This window comes from Myzus persicae, unplaced genomic scaffold, assembly GCF_001856785.1.
Source record: "Myzus persicae strain clone G006 unplaced genomic scaffold, MPER_G0061.0, whole genome shotgun sequence".
In the NCBI taxonomy this organism is placed as follows: Eukaryota; Metazoa; Arthropoda; class Insecta; order Hemiptera; family Aphididae; genus Myzus; species Myzus persicae.
The window spans coordinates 387,491-411,494 of NW_019100691.1; the positions used below are offsets into that span (position 1 = coordinate 387,491).

General features: G+C 28.3%; 1 protein-coding gene across 1 annotated transcript; it reads left to right on the forward strand.

Annotated features, from left to right (window-relative positions):
- The first annotated feature begins 1,477 nt into the window (after positions 1 to 1,477).
- LOC111042129 lies at positions 1,478 to 21,013 on the forward strand. The gene is made up of 4 exons (XM_022326651.1): positions 1,478 to 1,605; positions 3,091 to 3,367; positions 8,198 to 8,375; positions 20,267 to 21,013. The coding sequence occupies exons 1-4, from the start codon at positions 1,579 to 1,581 to the stop codon at positions 20,430 to 20,432; spliced, it is 648 nt and encodes a 215-aa protein (XP_022182343.1). The 5' UTR covers positions 1,478 to 1,578; the 3' UTR covers positions 20,433 to 21,013.
- Positions 21,014 to 24,004: the final 2,991 nt, after the last annotated feature.

Here is a 24,004-nt window from a genome sequence, read left to right on the forward strand (position 1 = left end):
TTGTATACCTATCTATATAGTTAAAAATACGCAGAAAATAACTGTGTACATTTTCAAGTATAAATGTTATTAGACTAAACGGCTGAGTACATATTAAAAAAATGTATATTGTATGCATGCACAACATATCTAATACGAGTAGAAACTGTTATAATTCAATAAAATCGTGCAATTGCAATATGTATACAAAAAGGAAAAATAAAGGGAAATATATATTATCCAGATATAAAAAAAAATAATCAATTCGAATCTCTCTGCTTGGTACAAGAAATAATATACCCATAAGTACGATAATTTTTCTCCATGAAAGAGAAAAAAGTGTATTCGTCATGAAAAAAAATAAATCCACTGACTGTGATTCAATATATATAATATTAACTACCTATTATCGTACTATGAGTATATAATATAATTGTTGCGAACGTTTTTTTTTTTTTTTTTACAATAATCTTCAAATGACCTCCAGCGAGACCGTCCTATTATGCCGATCCAACGATAACACGTGAACGGTATATTATACATTAATACAAAAATATATATATTACATATTGGTACTTAGTATAAAATATATATCATAATATTTCAATACATAATTTATTTGATATAATATGCACACGAGAATATTTCATTATTATATTATATAGGTATATATTCAGAGCGTAACGTGTATGGAATTTTTTTTAATTCGTCTTTTTTGTTTTTCTCTGAATTAACGGTTAACAATATTCATTGAATAAAAAAATCACGTTCGCATATTATATTATGAAAACAGTAAAATACTCATGTTATAATATTATACAAAGCCGAATGTATTGGGTTTTATATATAAATCATGCAACCGATGATGATCCATTATACGACGTGCAGTACCTATAGCTGAATATTATGTTATTATTATAGTAAATACTCGTATGAACTATATCGGGAACAAAAAATAGAAGAAAAAATAAAAGGTGATAAAGAATCTCGACCGACAGACGACGATGTGGAATGCTGCACGACATCCCGTATATAATGACCGCAATCGCGTATGGACCGATTGCAGGGAATATAATAATAGTCATAATAATACTATAAAGTAATTCGCGTAAGACACATTTCTCTGGATTTTGAAATACGAAAAAAAAAAACAGAATTTCATCCATTTCCAATTATGTTATCCCTCCATGGCAATTTTTCACGCTGGTCACGTTAATACCGTGAAGCTGGTTTCGAAAGAAGAAAGTATAATATGCCTACCGTTTGTACCTGTATTATACTATACCTCTGGATCAGTCTCAGCGCATGTAGGTATTATAACACTCACCACTATCAATTTCTTCGTGTGTACCTATGCTACCTAATATATACTACTACTAATACTATTACTGCTACTACTAATATTAGGTACCTACTACTACCATTACTATTTACTATTACCATTACTATTTACTACTACCATTACTACTACCATTTCTACTACCATTAATACTACCACTATTATCACTATACTGTCTATACTATACTGTTGCTACTATAATACGCATTGTGGCCGAAGACAGAGGTCGTCGTCGCTACCGCTGACACCAAACCGCTAAAATGTCCGATTCGTCTTCGATTACAATGGTAAGCGAAATTCATAAATATTATTGTTTTCGATTCCGTATTTTATGTAAATCAATCGCCTGAAGAGACATTCTGGTTTTTTTTAATTAGTTTAATTTTGGTAATTACAAGTTAAAACGTTTTTTGTCAATTAGGTATACATACTTTTTCTTAGCAAGTTTTACTTTTAAATAGGAATGCTCAAAAAATGTCATACCACCGATTGGAAACGGTTCTATAGGTATAGTCGGTATTTTCGACAGTTTGCTGGGCACATGTTTTCATTTACTCAATATAGTTATAAATAAATAACTTATTATTTTTAAACAGTTCTATAAACGATATACCTAAATGGCTAAATGTAAGTGTATTTTAAATTTATATTTTATCACTCAAAGCCATTAATTTATGTAGAGGTAGGTGGTAACAATTATGATTATCCAATTCATAAACCTAACCTTTTTTACATAACTTTATCAATACAAACACCATTAATTTTAATGCTTAGCTATATATACAAAGTAAACTTTCATTATGGTAATTAATCTTTTTATTATTTCCATTAGTCGGGTGAACATAAAAAAAAGAAAAGAATGTCTAGGTACTGCTGGTGTTTAAAAATTGATAAAACGTTTACGATCGTCGTTCATATTCAAAATAAAGTACCAACATTAAAAAAAAACTTTCTTTACAAAAGTTCTACGCACCTTAAAGGCACCGAAGGGGAAAATGTGAAAGATGATCCAAAAGATAATTTAAAAAAGTGTTGGAATACGAAAAAGTGTATGTTATATATATTTACGAACATCAACGATAATAGGTGTTTATAAAAAAAAACAACATTTTGCTTTCGGTTCAGTAAGTTGACATGTTTTTTTTTTCTTTACATTTAAAGATTTGCTGTTGGTTTTAAATCAGAAATTTCAGAGAGGTGAACAAAATCAAATATAATAGTTTTTGTAATACACGTTTTTCAATTTAATAACTTTTTACAGTATGTAACTATATGGTGTAATCTTGTGGATTGGACAGTATTTGTATAAGTGGTTAAAGTATTCCAATTTCCAAGTCATTGTGGCTCCTTGAATTATTTTGAACAAAATCAGTAGTTACTGAAATAGTGAAATGTTTTTTATTTTTTTTCGTCGCTTAATATACATTATATATTCCATCAATGTTGAATACTGACAAAATATACGTTAAAGTTTAAAGCGAGTCAATCTCAATTTTTTTGGAAATTCCACTGTTTGGGAACAAGTAGAAGATGATCTTACTAGTTTCGTTTGAAATTCTGTTGCAGGCGCAGTTGAAATTTTTTAAAACCGATATAATTGTAGACACATAGCAGTAAGCAAAGTCATAGGTACATAAATCAATAACATACTCGTATTAACTATAATATTATAGCAATATTTCAATGTAGGGTTGTCATTTGCAGGAAACCAAAAAAATCCTAAGAATCAACCCACGTTGAAAAAATAGTATAAATCAATGACATTTTTTTAGCACCGGAAGTACGTTGACCCGTGGGACTTGGACCTGCGAGAGGTGTCATGGAGGCACTCTAGTGACACGACGGATTGTTCGGCCGACCACCAAGTAGTGTCACTGTCCTCGGCCGCCGGACCGGTGTCCACGAGATCCGAATTCGTGTACGTGCCGGGTCCGGCGAAGAGCAACAAGTCCAGCGCCGGTAGAACAAGGGCTCGATCGGTTGCCCGGTACGATTGTTGTCAATGTTCACCTAGTTCCTCGTCTCTTGCCCTCGTCCCACCAGATCCAAGTAAGCACAGTTTTTTTGATACGATTTCAGGCAACGAGTTCACTTTATAATCTGCAAGCACTATTTGCTTAGGTTGCAATTTTTTTTGTTTTTTATAAAATGTCATGAAATGTTCATCTATATGAGTAAGCTTAGAATATTGAATTTTCATGCTATCGCTGTTTCGTGTTTTCATGCCATTTTCATACTGTTTGGTACATTTTAAATTGTTTAATCACTATAATAATATATTATATTGTCATTTTAGTTTTAAATAAACGATTTCATATTTTGATTTTTCTAAAAAAAAATATTTATCCTTATTAATATTGATCACTTTTCGAGATATTCATATAATACAATGTCATCTTTTTGCTAGTCTACTTCTACTATCTAATATTTTTATGAATGTTTTGTCACTTCTTACCAGTGGCGCCGAACTATACATTTTTTAGTGTGGCAAGTAAAATAAAATAATACCCACCCCTTTATTAAAGTGTGTAAAAAAATGACGGATTACACCTCCACCCACAACCCCCTTTAAAGTATAAATGATTATTAAAAATGTTATTGTTTATTATTTATGAAGTTTTTACAACACACCGATATTTTATAAAAGGTTTCCAAAATTATATACCTTCAGTGTTATTTTTCTATTGACCTGTATAATACTATGGTCTATTTCTGAGATTATTAAAATGTGGTATACGACCCCCGGGGAACCCTGACAGTCATGAAGTTATTAAGTAAAGCTTTGAAAGTTTTAATTCTATTCTTCACACCTTATTTATGTGAAAAAGTCTTCTTCGTGTTTATATTCAAAACAAGTTTAGAAATCACATAGAAAACATGGAGGTCGATGTGAAGCTTTTAATTACTGAGCCTGATGTTCAAAAACCTATGTTTTTCATGGAACACTACATTTTGCATTAAGGAATAAAATCAATTTTGTACCTAAAATAAAGAATAAAATCTAATTTTTAATTTTTAATTTTCATATGATATTAAGTCAATTATTGCATATTATTCTATATGCTTTTGATTTATAGCGGACCAAGCTAAAAATCCAGGCTATACAATGGTGAGTTTAAAAATCGAAATTTTAAAATGCATATTTTGCATATTCGTGAATTTAAGGAGAAAGTGCATATTTCTTGAACATAATATTAGGAATATATTTTAAAATTTTCTAAAAAAAAAACGATGTTTATATTTCTTAAGCTGTGTATTTTAATAATAATATTGAATATTAAATCAATATTATTCAATGTAGGTATTGATTGTTATCATCGCAGTTGACTATTTACGTAACGACAACTGTGTGATGTGCATATAATGTCTGTCGCACTACTATTCTGATGTACTATCATTTTGAGTATATTTTTTTAAACTATATTTTCAGTTCAATATTATGTCAAAATGGCAAACAGTTTTCGCCATATTTGAAGTATAATAAATTTATTTTACGTATTTTACATTTCTTTTAGTGAAAATTATAAACAACATAAAATGATTTTTTTGGAATTTAGAATTTTCATTAAACTCTTTTGCATATTTTACATTTTTCGTGCATATTTTACTATTTTTTAGTGCATATTTAAATGCATATTTTTCCTTTTTTAGCCCCTTTAACTTCCGACGAGGCCTATTTGTATACGAAAACTGTAAAAAAGTTTACTTTATATTTACTCCACCCCCACCACATTTCATAACCCTAGCTACGTCACTGTACAAAGCTATAATAGTATAGTGCATGTTATTTTTGCATTTCTAAGCACCAACTTTACAGTTATATCTATGCTATTAATAGTATGCCTATATTTATGGTAATAATTTTCAAATTTTATTTATGGACTATTTGATTAGTAGATTTATCCAACTTATTAGGAAAATATTGATAGCACCAATAGTTTTTGGTCCAAATTTATGATCGTTTCGCAAAAGCTGTATACATAAGTAATAGTCAGTAAGTACTTATAAATATTAAATACCTTTAAACGCGTAATCAGAGTGATTTCTTTAGCATACTTACCTCAATTATTTACTTGAATTATATACAGTGATACCTCCCCTCATGGACACCTCCCAAAAAGAACACCTCTCAATAGCGCACATTTTTTTGAGAACGAGTCAGGTTTTTACTACGCTCTTCAATGGGAAAACATCCTAATAGCGGACTTTCTGAATAGTGGACACCTATTTTAATTTTAATTTTAAAAAATGACAAAAAGACTGCAAAAAATGCCCTCACACAATTAGTGCAATGATGATGAACTCGTTCATTACACTCGTTATGTGACTATTAGATAGATTACGATGAACATCGACCATAATGATAAATATATCTATGTCTATTAGTTATATACTCGTAATTATAAACAGACCAAACTTACCGATTCTTTCACACCAAATTGAATAGTATTTATGTATGTATGCATTTCTTTTATTATTGTTAAAATATGCACTTTTATTTTTTGTAAAATATTTATTTAAATAATATGTATTGTTAAAATAATAATATTATTAAAACAGTAAATGATAGTATTACTATTATTATAAACAACAATTTATTAAGTAATAACCCTTTATGAATTTTAAATTTTAACCCCTCTGAATATCGAAAGCAATTTGGTGATCAAGAGTGTCCGCTATTCAGATGTTTCATTGAATATATAAAATTCTAAATATCAAGTTACGGTACCTACTATTTAAGATCATATTTCCAAATAATTTTTAATTAGTTTTTATGGTATTTAAGGAGTGTTCTAGTGTGGGTATATAAACGAGTATGTAAAAAAAATTTCGGTGTGTTTTTAGGATCATCGACCATATCGTGGTTCAAGAATATGATGAATTCTTACTAGGGAGAGTACTAGGATTGATGCTATATAATTTATTATATATTATATGCACCCAAACAACGATATTTTGAAATATTTATTATTTATTATTGGATTTCATGCGAATTGACGAGTCTTAGATAGTAAGTTTTTTTATTATTCGATGTTATTATTTGCTTATAGAAATTAAAAATATGAGGCCATTTTTTTATTTATGTCCATAAAGAAGCCCGCATTAGAGATAGGACGTACATAGGACATACAAAAACATTAGAAAAATAGCATTTGGCAACCTTTCTTAGATTTGAGCAAATGCGTGAAATATAAAGTGACAAAGTATGAAAAAGTGATATCTGTCATGTTTCCCTGATTTCAATTATAATAAATTAGTATGCAGTATGATTCATCAATAATTTATTTTTATACTCATATTTTTTCATTTAATAATGAATTTATTCAAATTCTGATTTTTGATATTTTTAAATATACTTTAAGATCGATTTTGATACGTCAATATTTTTAGATTAACTATCCGCAAAATAATTTACATTTACAAGGAGAGTTATAGTTTGAAAAATAAATGTTGTGTATCTCCACAGAACACTTTTCCATAAAACATTTTTTGAATAACTATATTGTTGAATAAAAAAGGGGAAGAGCATGCTTTGCAATGACACCCTAGATATTGCAATATTTACTCGAATCAATGCAACGGATGTCGTTATTCCGAACACGGCCAGCAATCGCAATACCTATAACTGGAATGATATTGGAGACTACTAGACCCATTTTTACGAATTACCTACAACATTTTGAATGCTTACAAATCGTCATTATTTGTTAAGGGTATGTCAGAGAAAGAATATACGTGTCAAAGGGTGACACTCGTTCAAGTGGTCACTATAATTGTAAATATCGAATAACATCAATGCTATATCGGGTTCAAATGTAATATTATATTTCCAAAAAAAATCTTAAATGAAAACTGGAAAAACAAAAATAGATGAAAGATTTTTTCTAAATTCTCAAATTATCTAAGCTATAATCATTTCATATTAAAATTTTTTTTATTATTGTTAAATCCTCGATAAATAGACCATTGGCTTGTATTACTTAAACCAAGCGTAAACTAAATTGTACAATTTTATACGTTTCATAAATAACAGTGTTTTTTAATAATGTCTTCGTCGGAGCCAATAGTGTGTGGAAGAGGTGTTGATGTACCTATGTCAAATTTTTGTTCGGCCTCTTATGTGTTCTTAGTATTTTTACATTCCATAAAAATATGTTTGTTTGATAGCCACATGTTTGACATGTTTTTAATGGCTCTTTTTTCATAAAATGGACATGTGCATAATGTGTATGACCTGTTCTAAGGTGATTTAATACAAATCATCTCTTCGTTTGAGATGTTCTTTTAATTTAATTAACTGTTCATTTTTAACCATTTATTTTTTAATCTGTTACAGATAATTTTTTAAGTCTTTGTCTGAGTTTGTATTTCATACGTGGCTTTGATTATTTTTCTCTGTCAAGTACGTCCGCTCTTTCATTACCTGTTATTTTGCAGTGCCCGGGTATCCATGATAAAATTATATTATTTTTAATTTTATTGGTTGATTATTTTACTAACAATTTAACATTATCGTTATTATTATTAATACCTAAGGTTATGATATTATAGTGCTCATAGAGTCTGTTAAAATTGCATAATTTTTGTTTGACAGGTTAGCACTGATTATATGGGATAATAGACCCGCTATTCTTATTTATATATGTATGACAAAGTTATTTTTAATTGCACACATTTATATGTTTATCAACAGGTATAATTATTATATTTAAGTAATTTAAATTTGACAAAAAAAACAAAAACTTTATGAGCTTAAAATTCTCGAGGATTGTTTAACATTTTTATTTTGCTTCTCTCTGACTAACTTCGATTTAGGTACTTGAATTGACTGTGAATATGCATATTACATTTCACATTGTCCCTTTGTAATTTTTTCAGACGAAAATCTATACGAGTATTGGGAAGCTGGTTGCAAACCACCACCGTACTGCAGGTACCCCGTGGTTGACAATCATTTCTACCCGGCCGCTGGTGGTGGATCTTCGAAACAACAATGCCGTCTATTATACAACGTCTCCAGGCCGGAAGTTGGCCGGAACTCTCGTTACAACGACGGGTAAGCCCATGATAATTTTCATTATTATTATTAATCTATAAACGTATATTATAAGTTATATATCATATATTTTCTGAACGCGAGCATATATTTTTGCCTAATTTCTGCTAATACCATTAAACCACACAGCTTAGCCGATCATTAATTTTATCCTCGGGCGACTTGTTATTTCCCACACATATCAATTTCAATATTTTGGGAGAGTATTATTTAATGAGTTCGAATAAAAATATCCGTTATGAGATGGTTGGTAAAATGTGTAAATATATATTATACTTGCCTGGTTTCATTCAGATTTAAAAAAAAGCTATTATTAACGCTATTATTAATTAATTTCCACGATATCAATTTAATTTTTCACACATTTTTAATTCACAATATGCTGATTTAGAAAAATCTGAAAAAGTAGAATTTTGTGAAAAGGATATGATAGTATTTCCGAGCTCACTAATTGGTTAAAATATTATTTTGACTTGGTATATTATGTAATTGATATGACAAATGGACTAATGCCAAAACTTCAAAAGATGACGACATTTAATTTAGAGATTAATGATTATATTCTATAGGAACTGATAATTCTGAATTATTCAGATAGAATCAATTCATATTTTTCCACTTAATTTAGTGATGAGGCAATCTTACAGTAATCCAAATACAGCCATCAATAAGTTTGTCACGTTTGACTCTCATTACAATGCACAATGTTATAATCAGCACACCTGAATATTGAAATATCCATCTGATAATTGATTTTTTATTAAAAATTCAGATAGAAACGAAATCTAGTTCAATTTTGTTATTAGAATATCTGAATAAATAAAGCAAATGGGACTGAAATTCTTAAGCAAAAAACGTAATTTTAGATTTAAGGTTCTTATCAGAGTGATGAATGTATTTGGTTTACAATGTTATGTTTTGCTTTTATTTTTGCTTGACCTTACCTTCAGGAGAAGTAAAATTTCTTCGATCTTCAAGTGGTTACTGATACTACATTAGATCAAGTTAGTACTTAAGACGGGAGAGGAAGAAAATTTCATCAGTGAATCTCGTTGGTACGATAATACTGAGACATAACAGTACAGCAAAAACCGGTCTCCTCAACAGCAAATTCTAACAAAATAATTTTTACGATAAATTAATGAAAACTATATTTTACCATTTGAATTAGTTTTTAGAAATATCACAATTATATTCCAATAACCAATCCTAAAAGCGTTAGACCAATGGTACTCAACAGCTAGTTGCTACCATCAATATATAATCCTTTAGCGACTAAACGGTAACTATGGATAAATAAGAAGTGTGCTGTAAAGCAAAACGTCCAAAACGAAAATAAAGAGGATCGGAAATTCAGGTACGTATAAATTAGACCAGCGCTCGTTATCCTCTTCGGCGACCCGTGAACGTCATTCCGGGCTGGGTTAAGGAAATAAATCCTAAATATCCATATATAATATATATATATAATAATCATTTATTTATGATGCAATTATTTTATGCGCTTGCCAAAGAACGCAAGATGATCGTTTTCTACGTAATTTCCTTAAATATAATGCTTTTTCGTTTATGCGCAATGCTTTCTATGAGTAGGTTTATTACAATAATAAACACTCAATAGCAAAAAGGATCATTAAAATATTTGAATTTTTTTTATTTCTTTCTTCTTTTAAAAAAAAGTAAAACAACAGTACCAGTTGTACAAATTTATGATTGAAAACATGGATGTTGTATCTCAGTATCTCACAGTTATTATATATCTCGTATGCATATATTGAATATTGAATATTCCTATGGATTGTTTCCCCGCATAAAAATACTTTTTCAGAGAAAATAACAATATAACACATAGTCTTGCATTTGTTATTTTATTACACTAACGTTCTGTAGAAACTGACCTTTAATATTCAAAATATACAAGAAAACTGAACAATTCACTCGATATTTCCAAATTGTGTTACACCCCTTGTATTTGACAATGTATATTACGAAACCCGTGTACAATATACGTATATTATGTTCGGCCAATCGTCCATCTTAAAATAAAGACAATTTTTCATCATTTATTTTTATTTTTTCTGTACACGTCTTCCCAGGAAATTTTGCACTCGGGATTCGGGACATTTGGTAGCTTTTGTGACACGTGCTCGGGAATATCCCGAAAATATGACGTAAGTCTCCGTGCCCCCTCCCCACCCGCATCACGTTCTGAAAACGTGAGGCGTCTCGACGTAGTTCCATGACGACAGGTGTCAGGTATCGTCAACGCGCCCGCAATTATAATAATATATAATACTATGTAGTCGGCCGAGGCACGTGCTTCGTCGCGAATCTATACATGATATATTATTAATTATTTATTTCAGCCAAATCAATTACAATTATGTAATTACAATAAATTACATTAATAATAGCTGATATGTATACACCAACTGAGCTGGAAGCTCGTATCTGCTGTAAAGAAATTATTATTTCGAACTAGAACCAGATCGAATCTCAAAAGCTACGAATTTCGTCGACACATAGAGGCATAATGTATAATATAATATTATTACACATTATGTATTTTATATTTTCCGCATTTATGGTGGCGTGGATGCGCCATGTGTTTTGAGCATTATGTTTTAATCGATTATTTCGCATACCGGCGCCAGGAGGAGAGAACGCTTTATAATCGGCTTATAAAATATTTTCGAGTCGTATGTTTATTTCCAGTACCACCCTATAATTTATTATATAGGTAGACACAAGACACATACCTACGCATGTGTAGGCAGATACATGCACATGGCAATATAGTATCATATTATCATGCATAATTCATCAGGGCGCGTAGAGCGTATTGGTGGCTGTATAGTCAATTTCCCCAAAAACTTGACCCAAAATATATACAACATAATATGTAATTTGAAACAATTTTAAAATGAATTTGTATAATTTGCATCGAAATAAAGATTATGTAATTTGCACCATCTCAGGTAATAAAAAATATGAATTGTAATTTGCACCAAAATTGAAATCGATTATCCTTTCGATATAGTAAGTACCCAGTAAGTACCGGCGTACACTTTCTGATAATAGAGTACCTATAAGATATTGAGATATGAGAAGCTATTATTAATGAGTATAATGATATTAATGAGTGCTAATAACTAATGACACGTAATATTTTTATTCTATTTAGTTTCTTATTTCACTAACCTGTTCACAACAGCAAACCGACACCGTTCTACGGTACGTCAGTATTGACTTTTAAAGCTTCCTAATAATAATAGCTAATACCAGTAATACCTATATATTTCATTATGAAAAACATATTAGATAATATTATTATATTTAAGTATATTTTTTTTTATCGGTCCTGGTATTATAAAAAATGTCTGCTTCGACTACTAAGGCAATGGCTTTACATTAGTACATACATTACTTATAACTTTATAAGTTATAATGATAAAATCTATGTAAAAGATGAGAGAAAAAATAGTTTTAATATTTAAGTATTTATATACATTTCAATTGTTGTTTTTTATTAAATATAGTATTTTGATTGTTTTTAAGTAGTTTTCAAATAAAATACTTACATAAAAATCGAGTTTTGTTTTTAAACAAACCGATGCACATTTACACGTACACAACACTCTATTTCAATACAAACACGTTTCGCACACTTCATTTCACTGTCCATTTCGTGTCATAAAATATACGTCGTTTGTATTGCAGTTTTCACCAAAAATATTATGTCATTGTTTTTTTTATGATGTTCGAGTGTTTGACTACATTTCAAGTGTTTGGCTTCCGTCGACCGCGACACACCGATAATACTATTTCTATCATTTCTCTCAGTTCCCGTAGTATACGATTTAAAAGTCTATAATATTTAGTTTGGCTTCTTTTATCCTTATATTGAATAATGTCAATGATTTTTTATTCGAGATTTTGAGTAGGTAGTAAATATTTCATTGTTAGTGGACAGTTTTACATGGTTGTGTTGAATCTTGTTTAGAGTTAAACATAATATTTTTAAGTTTTAAACGTTATATTGTTATTGTTCTACGGTGCTATTTTAAATACTAGTTATTATGGTTTTATCCTTGCAAAATCGATACAGTTTTAATACACTTCTGAAATCTGAATTTGATCTGCGTGAAAATCAATTCAGCTGCAGCGTAATATAATGCCAGGCCACTCATTAAAACAGTAATTCAACCATGATTAAATTGTTATTTTTCAAATACCTATAATAACTTGGTATGAGATCAAATTTCTACACGGAACCGTTTTATAGTTCAAATTCTCAATGTACGCCTAGCCTATCGTAGTTAATTTTTACGATGTATTAAAATATTTAGCAACTACAGTCGTATAAACTAAAGCAAGTATATTGTATGTTTGTGTTATTCAATTTCTCTTGCCATCTAGTGAAATCGAAAACGGAAAAAATCTAAATAAAATACTATTGTGCCTTTTAACGTTGTAACTGGTGAATTGTCACATTAGTTATCATTATATAGCACGATACAATCTATATAAGCTGAATACTACCAAACAAATCGTACATAATGGAATTGTCGCACACGTTGGTATGACATAATAATATTATAATAATGCTATGATGACGCGTGTAGTTTGCCAATATTATTGGTATCGTGTACCAGGGAAGGTTACAACTTACAAGTTAACAACCTCTATTATGATATCGCCCCTGATCATTATAATGTAATTTTGACTGTGCTATATGAATTCAAAACAACATCCATTGTTTTGCGTGTATAATACAAATATTATTTTTTAGCCAAATGTCAAAATATATTAATCGCAGACGAAATAAAAATGGGTATACGGTTTTTTTTAATCTACAAAATATTTCATAATGTTGTACAAAGTTAGTTGTAGTTCTAGATGCAAACATTAATTTTTTTATCCATCTATTTAAATAAAATAGTTATCCGGGATAAATTATCTAAATAATTTAAATTTTTTGTGACAAGATTTTCAATTTTATTTCTAAATAATTTTTTTTTGTGAGATTTGTTAGTTTTTCAAAGCTATAGTCTATATATATCGCCTGTGGCCAATGGCCGATTTATTTTATTTTATATACGTTAATTATTACGTGTGTTTTACTTTATTTACTCGTAGTATACTGTTCATTCTCTGCAAACAACGATGGGTAATCACTAATCATATAAAAAAGTGCAAAACACCCCTATATTTACGAGTGGAAAAATTTGAGCTTAAATATGCATACACTAGATACACTGATACTATAGGCTATACTATTATATTAACAGTAAAAATTCTATTTTACAGATGCAAGTTTAAAATTATCTCATGAAAATACAATATAATTAAATTAACTCCGTTTATCGTCATTTGTCACATCAACTGTAATTCATAAATATATATTATGACAATTATTTTAATAATTCTAAGTACAATCATATATTAGTTGAAATATTACAGTTGTTTCATCTATACAATTTTTACTGTATTTAATTTAAAAAAAAAATAATAATCTCAACTAAATAATAAAAAAGTTGTTTTTATCTATAGATAAATAATTTATGTTGTATCAATTATATTGTTTATATCAAATTTCAATAAATTATCTGTTACCTTGTGTGTATGATTTTTGGATTAACTTTGTACAATACTGCAGTTGAAAGGACATAGGGGATAATTTTGACATTCATCACGAGATGGTTCATAACACAAAATATTTGTATATCCGAAATAATCACGAACATAAAATGTCAGACTGGAAATGTGGGATAGAGTACATTTTAAGAATCATTGGTGTTTATAAAATAATTTATCATAGTATATGGTTAGATGTAAAGACATGTCAGACGGAAGTAATTGGTAATTTATTTAAAACGCAGTTGAAGTTCGATTATTTAGAAACGACTTAAAAAATAGATAGAAATATAATAAAAAATATATGTTAGTACCTGATTGAACTAAAAAATGAACAAATCTATAATTAGTTCAAACGCAATTTGCCAATACATAATAATAAACTAGTTTATTGTTTCTCGTAGTGAAATATATTTTTTTATTATTTTATGTGAATCGCGAAAAAAAAGTCCCAAAAAAATCCATCAAAAAAAATTTAAATTTAAATATGAACACATAAATCATACATTATATATTAAGTTATAATTTGCATTATAAATTGTTATATTATATTTAGTCATTAGGTAGTTAATAATATAATATAGAACCTACGGTAAAAAAAACATAAGTCTAAGGGCATTTACTACATTTATACAAAAATTACACAACTATAAAAATAATAACATAATAAGCTAATATAAAACAGGTGGTAGTACTTTTAATATTAGTTCGTTGCTCAAGTTTAATACAAGGGGAATGGATACACACCAATAGGACCTACTATTTTTTTTTTAAATTATGCATCTTAGTAACATCAGCTACTAGGTTATTAGTTATTGTTATGATCTATGATTACTATCTGTTATCTATATTAGGTACTATTAAGTATTATTGACTATTGTATTGTGTTTCTTCGAAATATAATAATCGAAATATTTTTAAAATATAAAATAGTGCAATTGTATGGCACTCACATAGTCGTATGGACTTTTACTTCTGTGGGCTTTTTTTCCGTTTTGTGTTTATTTTTTTGGACTTTTTTTAGCTTTTCATTTTGTGTACCAATACACAATTTAATACCTTAATTTATGACACTTCCTACATAATTGTAAATGCCTAATAAAAATTAAAAGGTGGCAGTTGATCGGTTTATGCGGTAAATTAGTAAACATTTTCATGAAACAACAAACTTGATACACGAGTGTATATTAATTATGACAAGATAATCTTGAAAAAAAGAACTATCAAATAAGTATTGTAATATATTAATACATTATTTGTATTATAGTTTACCTTTATTATTTTAACGTAATACTTAAAGTAAATAATGTGCGCCCTTATAAATTCCGCAATGTTTGTATATTTATTCGCATTCTGCAGTGTTTTAATAAAATACAAACATAATTTACTACAAAAAAAAAAAAACAAAAGAATAAATAAATATAAAACTTGAAAAGAAAAAAATATAAGTGGAATACACAAATAATTTGATTTTCCCTCGAAATACTTTGATTGTCGCAGAAAAATTGAAATAGCTTAGACTCCAAAAAAAAACGAACAAACTTGTACTGTGGAAATTAAAAAAACATTATATACTATATACCTACCTACGCCGAATTCAATTTATTTTTAATTAGATAAGGTATAATTCATGTCAGAATGAGAAACATTTCATTATCGATTGGAAGCAATCGTTGAAAAAAACCGCAGACACGGGCGTAGGTATATATAGTAATTGGACCGCATCCAATTTCTTAACCGAGTCATGGCTACTACTATCCCCTTTCCCCCCAATTCTTCGTCAAGATCCCGCATCGAGTATTTCTATTAAAATAAAAAAATCTTTAATACATACCTATTACGTTTTAGTTAAACTTGATCGATTCGAAAACAATGTTTTTTAAAAACATTTTTATCATCAGCAAGAATTGCTGTAAACATGAAGGTACGCCTATATCAAAATATACCTACCTGGGGACGTTAAAGTAATAAATCCAATTGGGTAACAAAACAATAGATACAATAAAAACCCTCTATGACATAAACGATATTCACTTGACTTATTGTTTGATTAATATTTACACATAATATTAGCGTTATTAACGCCTTGTAAAATAAGATAGTTAAATAAGATTATTATGGAACACTAGGTTAATAAAATTTAATAGTAATAAAATATATTTATTAGGATCACTTTACTAGTTATAAATTTATAATATTATGTTTATTTGTGTGTTACATCTACGTTTAAATGCCAATTAAAATGTTAAACAATTATATAGTATTAGTTAAAAAATGTTAAATGCATAGACACAGAGTAATAATAGTAATACAACGTACAGAATATTTTTTAAATAAAGAAAAAATAATCTAAGGCCCATATCATAACCTACAGTGTCATGAAAACTCATTAATTAGTGACACGACGAGGCAACAGGGTATTTCACAAATCGCGAAGTAACAATTAGTATAATAACTATAATAAGTACAATAGTTGGGCATTTTGTTGAGTATACACTTTTTTTCAAACAAACATTAACAAGCTACATTTTGATGTATACCATTCAAAATAATATGTAAATGTAACAAATAAAATAATAATTCAGTTCTCTTTCTCAGATATACATATTACATATATTATATTATTAATGCTATTTTTGTGAAGTCTGTGGAAAAAAACAACAATGAAAAAATAAACAATAACATTGAGTACCCACCTACATCGAGCAGTTCCTATATATACCTACAGTTCACGGTTGTTTCGAGTTCCACAAAAATAAAATACAATTTTTAATCGAAATAAAACCTAGCCACAGTCTACAGCCACCAATTATAGTATGATATATTGATATTTAGTTATTATGACACTTATAGTATTACGGTATTTAAGATGTAAGACGATAAATTGTCCGGAATTTTCAATTTCATGATCATTTTCAATGGTTTTAATACTCTTAAATTTTAATATGTCATTTCTAATTACCTATATTATTATACGCATAAGCAAAACTGGTACAAAGTACAAAGTACAAACTTTTAACTTTTAACTTTTCACTTTCAGCTATACCTAATATACTTTTATTAGGTACTTTTAATATTATTATTATACTAATATACTCAACCATAGACTATAGAATAATATTTTGTTCTTCGTTATGTTGTTAATACTTAATAACACACTTAAGTTTAGTGTATTTTAGTTTTGTTTATAAGTACATAGGTATGCGGTAGATTGACTTCTAAAATTTAAACTATTTTCTTAGATAAATGTATATACATGGCATAAACTATATTTTTTACATAGATAGTTTCAAGTTCAATTCGTAACTCTATAGCTGTACACTATTAGTTATAAATGAATCATACGATAAATAAACACGCTTTATGTAACAATTTTAAAATATTACACACCTATTTATACTGGACAATGATCAATTTATTTTTTAATTAGTGAAAAGAATAAGACTGTGGTAGTAGGCTGTTGGTACAGTGCACGTTTTTTTCGTCGTTCAATATTAGTTTGACGTGTACCTATATTATAAATTGGTAGGCACAAGCTAAACTATATGGTCTACTGGATAGTGCAATATATTATTATACTTTCTACACATATTTATTATATTATATTTCAGACGAAACTGTGTTGGAGTTGTGTTAAGTCTTATTAAATAATTCCCAACAACGTAAAATGTGCAATTTAATTTGATCGCTCTAAAAAAAGTGTACAAAGACCGTCGTACAAGCATCACGCATCTGTGGAATTTAATTATGCTTCAATAGGAATATACTATTGCCACAATAAACACCGCTAAGTTGTATTAATAGTTTTTTATACTTGACGCATTAATCGCATTATTATGTAAAATGTAAATATGTATGAATTAGTGAACGCCTCAGAACTCTGTATTATAAAATCTTACCTATTTTCCTTAGACTAAAAACAATCGTCACGTGTACCTGTAGGGCTGTATAGCGTGCACCGCGCTTATACGCATGTTCATGCACATGTATCGTCCAGAAATATATATTATTATAATGGCTATGTAATAAATATTTTACACGTATCAAAATTATAAGTCTTATGGCTCGTAATGAAATATATAATTATAAATTCCTACACAGTTTTAATATTTTACATTCATATCTAGATTTTTTATATTTATTTGTATTTTTTTATGCTGTTACTATAACTTTCGATTAAAACCTATGTATTTACAATTTATAATTCATAATACAATAAGATAACATAAGTGCCCCGTCTTATATAATATAATATATCATACATTTGGGTAGGTACTGCACCTACCATTGTAGTGCCTGACTAAAATCATGTGCACTGAAATATATTTCGAGATTGCCAAATAACAGACAATATTGGAGTAACCCTACATTAGAACGGCCCACAAAGGCACAAACAATAATAAATTCATCTCACACTTTTATTGAATCTAACTCGACCGTTATAAACAATAATATTATTATTATTTATACTTCCAATGGACTTCAGTACTTCACTTACGGTGGTCCAGCTGCGTATTAAAGTTTTTAGTGTTCACTATGAAGTGTGAATTATTGTTAAGATGGCTTTTTTTTCACACCAAAAACGAATACCAGACTCACTCGTGCGTGGGAAAAAATTCAATAATATGTATAATATTATGTTCATTCGTTCGCACATTTCGACATTTGTGGACTGCACTGCGAAAAAACTGTATTAGCCTATAGTATATACCTACGTAGGTACAATCTCGCAAAAAAATATTGTTCATCTTTCGCCGTTAAAATTTAAGAGTCGCACAAGAACCGTGCAGGTATATAATATGGCATCATAACGTACTATAGGACTGTAGTGATTATACACTGTGATTACTACACTGTGTAGTTGTCATTATAATTATTTTATTTTTTCGTGCTTATAGAGGGATGAACCACTTGTGGCCTCACAGTAAAATTCTTAAGAAAAATAACGAACATTCGAGAAAAAATCAAGGTCGACCACAGTAATGATAGCATTATACTTATCGTTATGGTCTGGTAAATATTGCAGCCGTTGATGATATTAACTAACCGTTGTTTGCTGATAATCACCCATGTAGAAATCCCGTATATGTGTGTGTGTGTGTGTGTGTGGGTGGGTGGGTGAGCGTGTGTGAATGAAAGTTTGTAAATCCTTTTTGAAATACCATTTTTATTAAAAATATTTCAACTGTAAAACCATTCTGCCGGAAGTTTAAAAAAGCTATCGAGAAAACTTTTTACATTACACACGTTAAACATTATTACGATTATATTCTAATGTTATATACGTATAATATCAACGAAATTATTAAAAACTTCCTGTAGAATTTTATTGATTCTTGAGAGATTAAATTGGAATATCTATACCAAAATAATAATCATAAAAAATGGTTTTCCCTTTTTTCAGTATATAGGTACATTAAGTATTGTACCAGGTTATTTTTTAATAATAGAAACAAGCGCTATTTCATCAAAACTTGAAGAACAGTGTATATATGAATTAATAATATCATGTACCCCCACTCAATTGATTGTTAATAATATGTATAATAATTAATATTTTAATCTTAAATGCATTTGAGACATGATGAACATTAAAATTAATATAATTTTCATTGAAGAGCACATGTTATATAAAAAAAAGTTTCAAAAACATTTTATACTAAAATTTTATATTTTAGTTAATATTATTGGTATAGATTAAGATTCACCGACATAAAAAATGTTGTGTTAGTGTGTAGGTATAGGACATGACGTTTTTTTTTTCGTATTTGAACTTTTAACGACAATGACTATTGATTTTGATCACAATGAATAATGCAGTATGGAAAAATATACTCATTATACAAAACTTTATAACGGAAAAACTATTTTCTTAAATCTTGTAAGAGCTGAGAATACTAATGGATTTTAAAATAAAAGTTATTTGTAGAAAAATGATTTTAGTTTCACTGCTTTTTAAAATATTAATCGTTTTAATAATATGATCTACAAATGTATCAAATATTTATCTACGCTTCATTGTTTTGCCTTTTATAATTGTATGTGAATAAAATATTATAAGCTAATTATTGTAAAAGTGTACTGTATAGTGTATACACCTACAATAATACGATATCTGCAGTCGAGGATTTAATTTTTTAAAAAGTAATAATAAAGTAGGATAAGGTATAATACATTTTATAATAGGTACTCAATATCTGTTTAACGCTACATTGACAACTGCTTAACTAATATTATTATTAATATGTTTTCAGCGACATGGATTCTGTACTGTGTCGAGATTATGTGACCGGAAGTGGAGAATACAATTCAGCCGAGAACGTGGTAACTAGTCAATTCCGCTACAACACTCTTGGTCATATGAAAATTGATTACTCTTCCAACTGGAATAATCTGGATAAATACATTTGTCAAGTTTAGGATCATATTATGACTTACAACTTATCCATAATATTTTTTTTTTATTTTTACAAGTAATATACAATCTGTATCATTATTGATACAACAAGAATATATGCTAAAAGTACATTCACAGGAAAATAATTGGATAAAAGGAGCCACCCATTGATGACACTTTCTATGGTTATTAATTATTTACTTAAATTATTTATTTATTTTATTTTTTTATATTTTATTGTAACAAATCACGACACCGCTTGCGCTTTAGGCGTCTTGGAGGATTATCTGGTATGGTAACGGAGGCTTATTTTTTGATAAGTGGATTCATTCATCCATTGAGCTATGTAATACATATTAACTGAAAAAAATTATTGATACACCAGTTATCTGTAGTTATGTATAAATGAATATATAATTATTTGTATGACGTATTTAAAGGCTCTGAAAAGTATTCTACACCTAAGTCGTAGCATAGATTAAATGCATACTATATTTAATCAGTGGTAGATAAATTTTCATAAGTGCAACTGCTGTGGGCATGTGGCATGTCCGAAAATATGTTATCTATTTAAACAAATAACAAAATACGAATTTATTTATTAGATACCTAGTATTCATTGTATTTTATCACGGGCAGCAGAAAGTAGCCTGCTCTGTAAATATTTTCTAATTTAAAAATGCTCGGTAATGGCATCTGAATTATACCATCGTTTTTAATTAGTGAACCCTCGCGAGACACTGCAGTAAGTATTATATATTATATATAACTGCCTGCCCTTTGAACCCCGTAAAAAATATATACTGATATACCTAAGTATATTGAAATAAAGAAAAACAATAAAATAGCAATTTTAACATAATTACATAATTAATACATATTTAAAGAAACACGAATTACCAACGGAGAATATTAATTGATAAATAAATCTAATGTAAAAAAAATTTCAAGACTGTCATTTGTTAGCTTTCATTTGATTAATTAATAAAAGCTACAAGTAAACTTAATTAGATGGTGGACGGAATGTAATCATTGCTGTATTAGAAAACCACAGGCACATATCAGAACTTAATTTAATAATATTAACTAGACATAAAGAATAATAATTGGTTAGTAAATTTATTTTAATTTGACTATTCGTGGGATTATTCGTACTGTTATTTTATAAGGTTTTTAGTATTGAATATTTATATTTAAAGTGCATTGCTGTACAGTAATAAATTGGAGATCTTGTGAATTTTGAACTTGAAATTTGTTTTACATTTTTCATTTCAATCTCATTACTTTGATATGTAAAGTAGTACTAAACAGTACCAACAAATAATCATATTTATGACATAAGGTTCAGAGGTATTTTATACTCAGTATTTACTGCAAAAGATCCTTTTTCATTATTATTCTCAGTCTTTGTCACTTTTCACTCTCCCTCACTAAGTATAGTTATTATTTACTATAGTAAAAATCCTTCCACGTCTGTATCACGAATGCCATTTGTTCTTTTTTATTTACTATTTTTATGCCTCTAGTATAATACATGATCGATCGTCTTTTAAAATATTTCATGTTATCTTCTTTAAAATGCTACGAAAAAAGATTATTTTTTAATTAAGTTTAAAAATTTTAATTGAATACAATACATTTCAATGAAAACCAATTTAATATCAACTGGTATTTTAATAATATGTATTGAAATAAATCAATAAAAATAAATGTTTTATTTAAAAACTTAAAATACCTACTCAATTACATGAAAACATGTAAATATTTATAGATAGATTTCATAAAACTTCCCCTAAAAAAACTTTGAAACCAAAATAAGCAGTAGCATCACCAGATCAGTTTAAAATATAAAAAATAAATTAAAATAGGTTATTATTTATTTATTACTTAAACCAAAGTAATAGTTTTTCAACATACTTTTGATGGTCTAGAAAACTTAATTTTTCTATTAATTGAAATGTACTATATTGGATGCATTATTAAATTGTGTAATACTCCAATAATACCTATGTTAATTTGATATTTGCCGACAACCCTTATATTATTTAATCAAATACACATAGAGTTACGAAATGTTTATCAATATCGGAGTAGTAAATAAATGCATGCATATTGTTCATATAAATTACCAAAATATATTATTGTGTTCAATATATCAATGTTAAACATAACATTTTTGGAATATGACTAAAATAATTTATAACAGTATGTAAATTTAAAATAACTCAACTTCTTAATAATTTCGTACAATATTCGAAAATAAAATATTTCACTCGTAAAAAAAACAATTAGTATTATTACATCGTATTTAACTATTGATTTATGTAGTTTAGAAAAGACGATTAAAAAATAATGTTTTTATCATTTTTTATGTACTTAAAATAATGGTACCTACGTATACCATTATAAACATAGTTTTACACGTCTGACTTCACGACCATAAATGAATAAATTTCATCTCAATGACAATGTTACTTTTATTACCTTATGTATTCAATTTTAGGTCACGTATACATTTTAAGGAAGAAACAGAAGCCATGCATATTGTATAATAAAATGAATCGATGATTTAAATTTTTAATACTCCGTATATATAAATAATGTATTATGTGTATAGGTATACCTAGTATCATTGACTAAAGGTTTATATTTTAATCAATGCTTAGTACCTACTTTAATTATTTGAACAAAAAAATACAGTTCTATCTAACTGCTTTTCAAACAACACAATTTTTGTGTTTGTACAAGCACGTAATATATTAGGTGCACTGCATAAATTGTGGCCGTTAAGACAGTGAAAGACAGAAAAAAATTTGTTTCTAAGATATAATACAGGTAAGTCGAAATAGTAAAATCTATATCGATTAACTATATTTATGGATAAAAATAACATTACCATATGGTCGATCGTCTAAAAATTATTCCAGCACATCCCACCGCAGTCGGGTTTACATGCATTTTGAATGATGTGAGACACGAGGATCTGTGGAATATCCTAAGCAAAATGTAAGAAAAATAAGCATTTTAAAGAACGATTAAATTTTAATGTCCTAAAAAAAGGTCATTAGTAAGGCTCGGATATAAATTTCCTAAAAATTAAAAACTAACGACAATGCTCTAAAAAAATAGCCAAAAGTACCTTTTGACCTCAAAAATGTAGTTAAAAGAATAATATTAACTAAAAATGTTTTTAGATTCTGAGAAGAGTGGTATTGTATTGATTTTATAATGGTGAGTGTATTTTGTGACTGCCATCAACTTTTAAGTAAAAGTAAAAGTGCTTCGATTTTCTACTTCAGCTTCTTTTCCGGTAAGAAAGTTAATCTAGGTACCTACTTTGGGGGAATGCCAAGTAATTAAAGACGAATGGATTATTGTTTATTGCCATAGAAATCTTAGTGTCGAGTAAGTCACGCTTGTTAAGTTTTTTGGGCGTAACGGCTGAGTCCATGAATCTGACTAACGCTACAGCGCCTAAAGGTGTTTCTCTTCAAAAAATGTTGTTTAACGTGTTAAATACCTAGATAACCACCTCATAACACATACGATATTAATACATTATTTTATCTAGGTACTATAAATACAATTTAGTTAC

Excerpts from the sequence above, each read along its gene's own strand:
- LOC111042129 (XM_022326651.1), top strand. The coding sequence starts at position 1,579 with ATGTCCGATTCGTCTTCGATTACAATG. Across the intron at positions 3,368-8,197 it reads CCTCGTCCCACCAGATCCAA|ACGAAAATCTATACGAGTAT; the intron begins GTAAGCACAGTT and ends TAATTTTTTCAG. Across the intron at positions 8,376-20,266 it reads AACTCTCGTTACAACGACGG|CGACATGGATTCTGTACTGT; the intron begins GTAAGCCCATGA and ends ATATGTTTTCAG.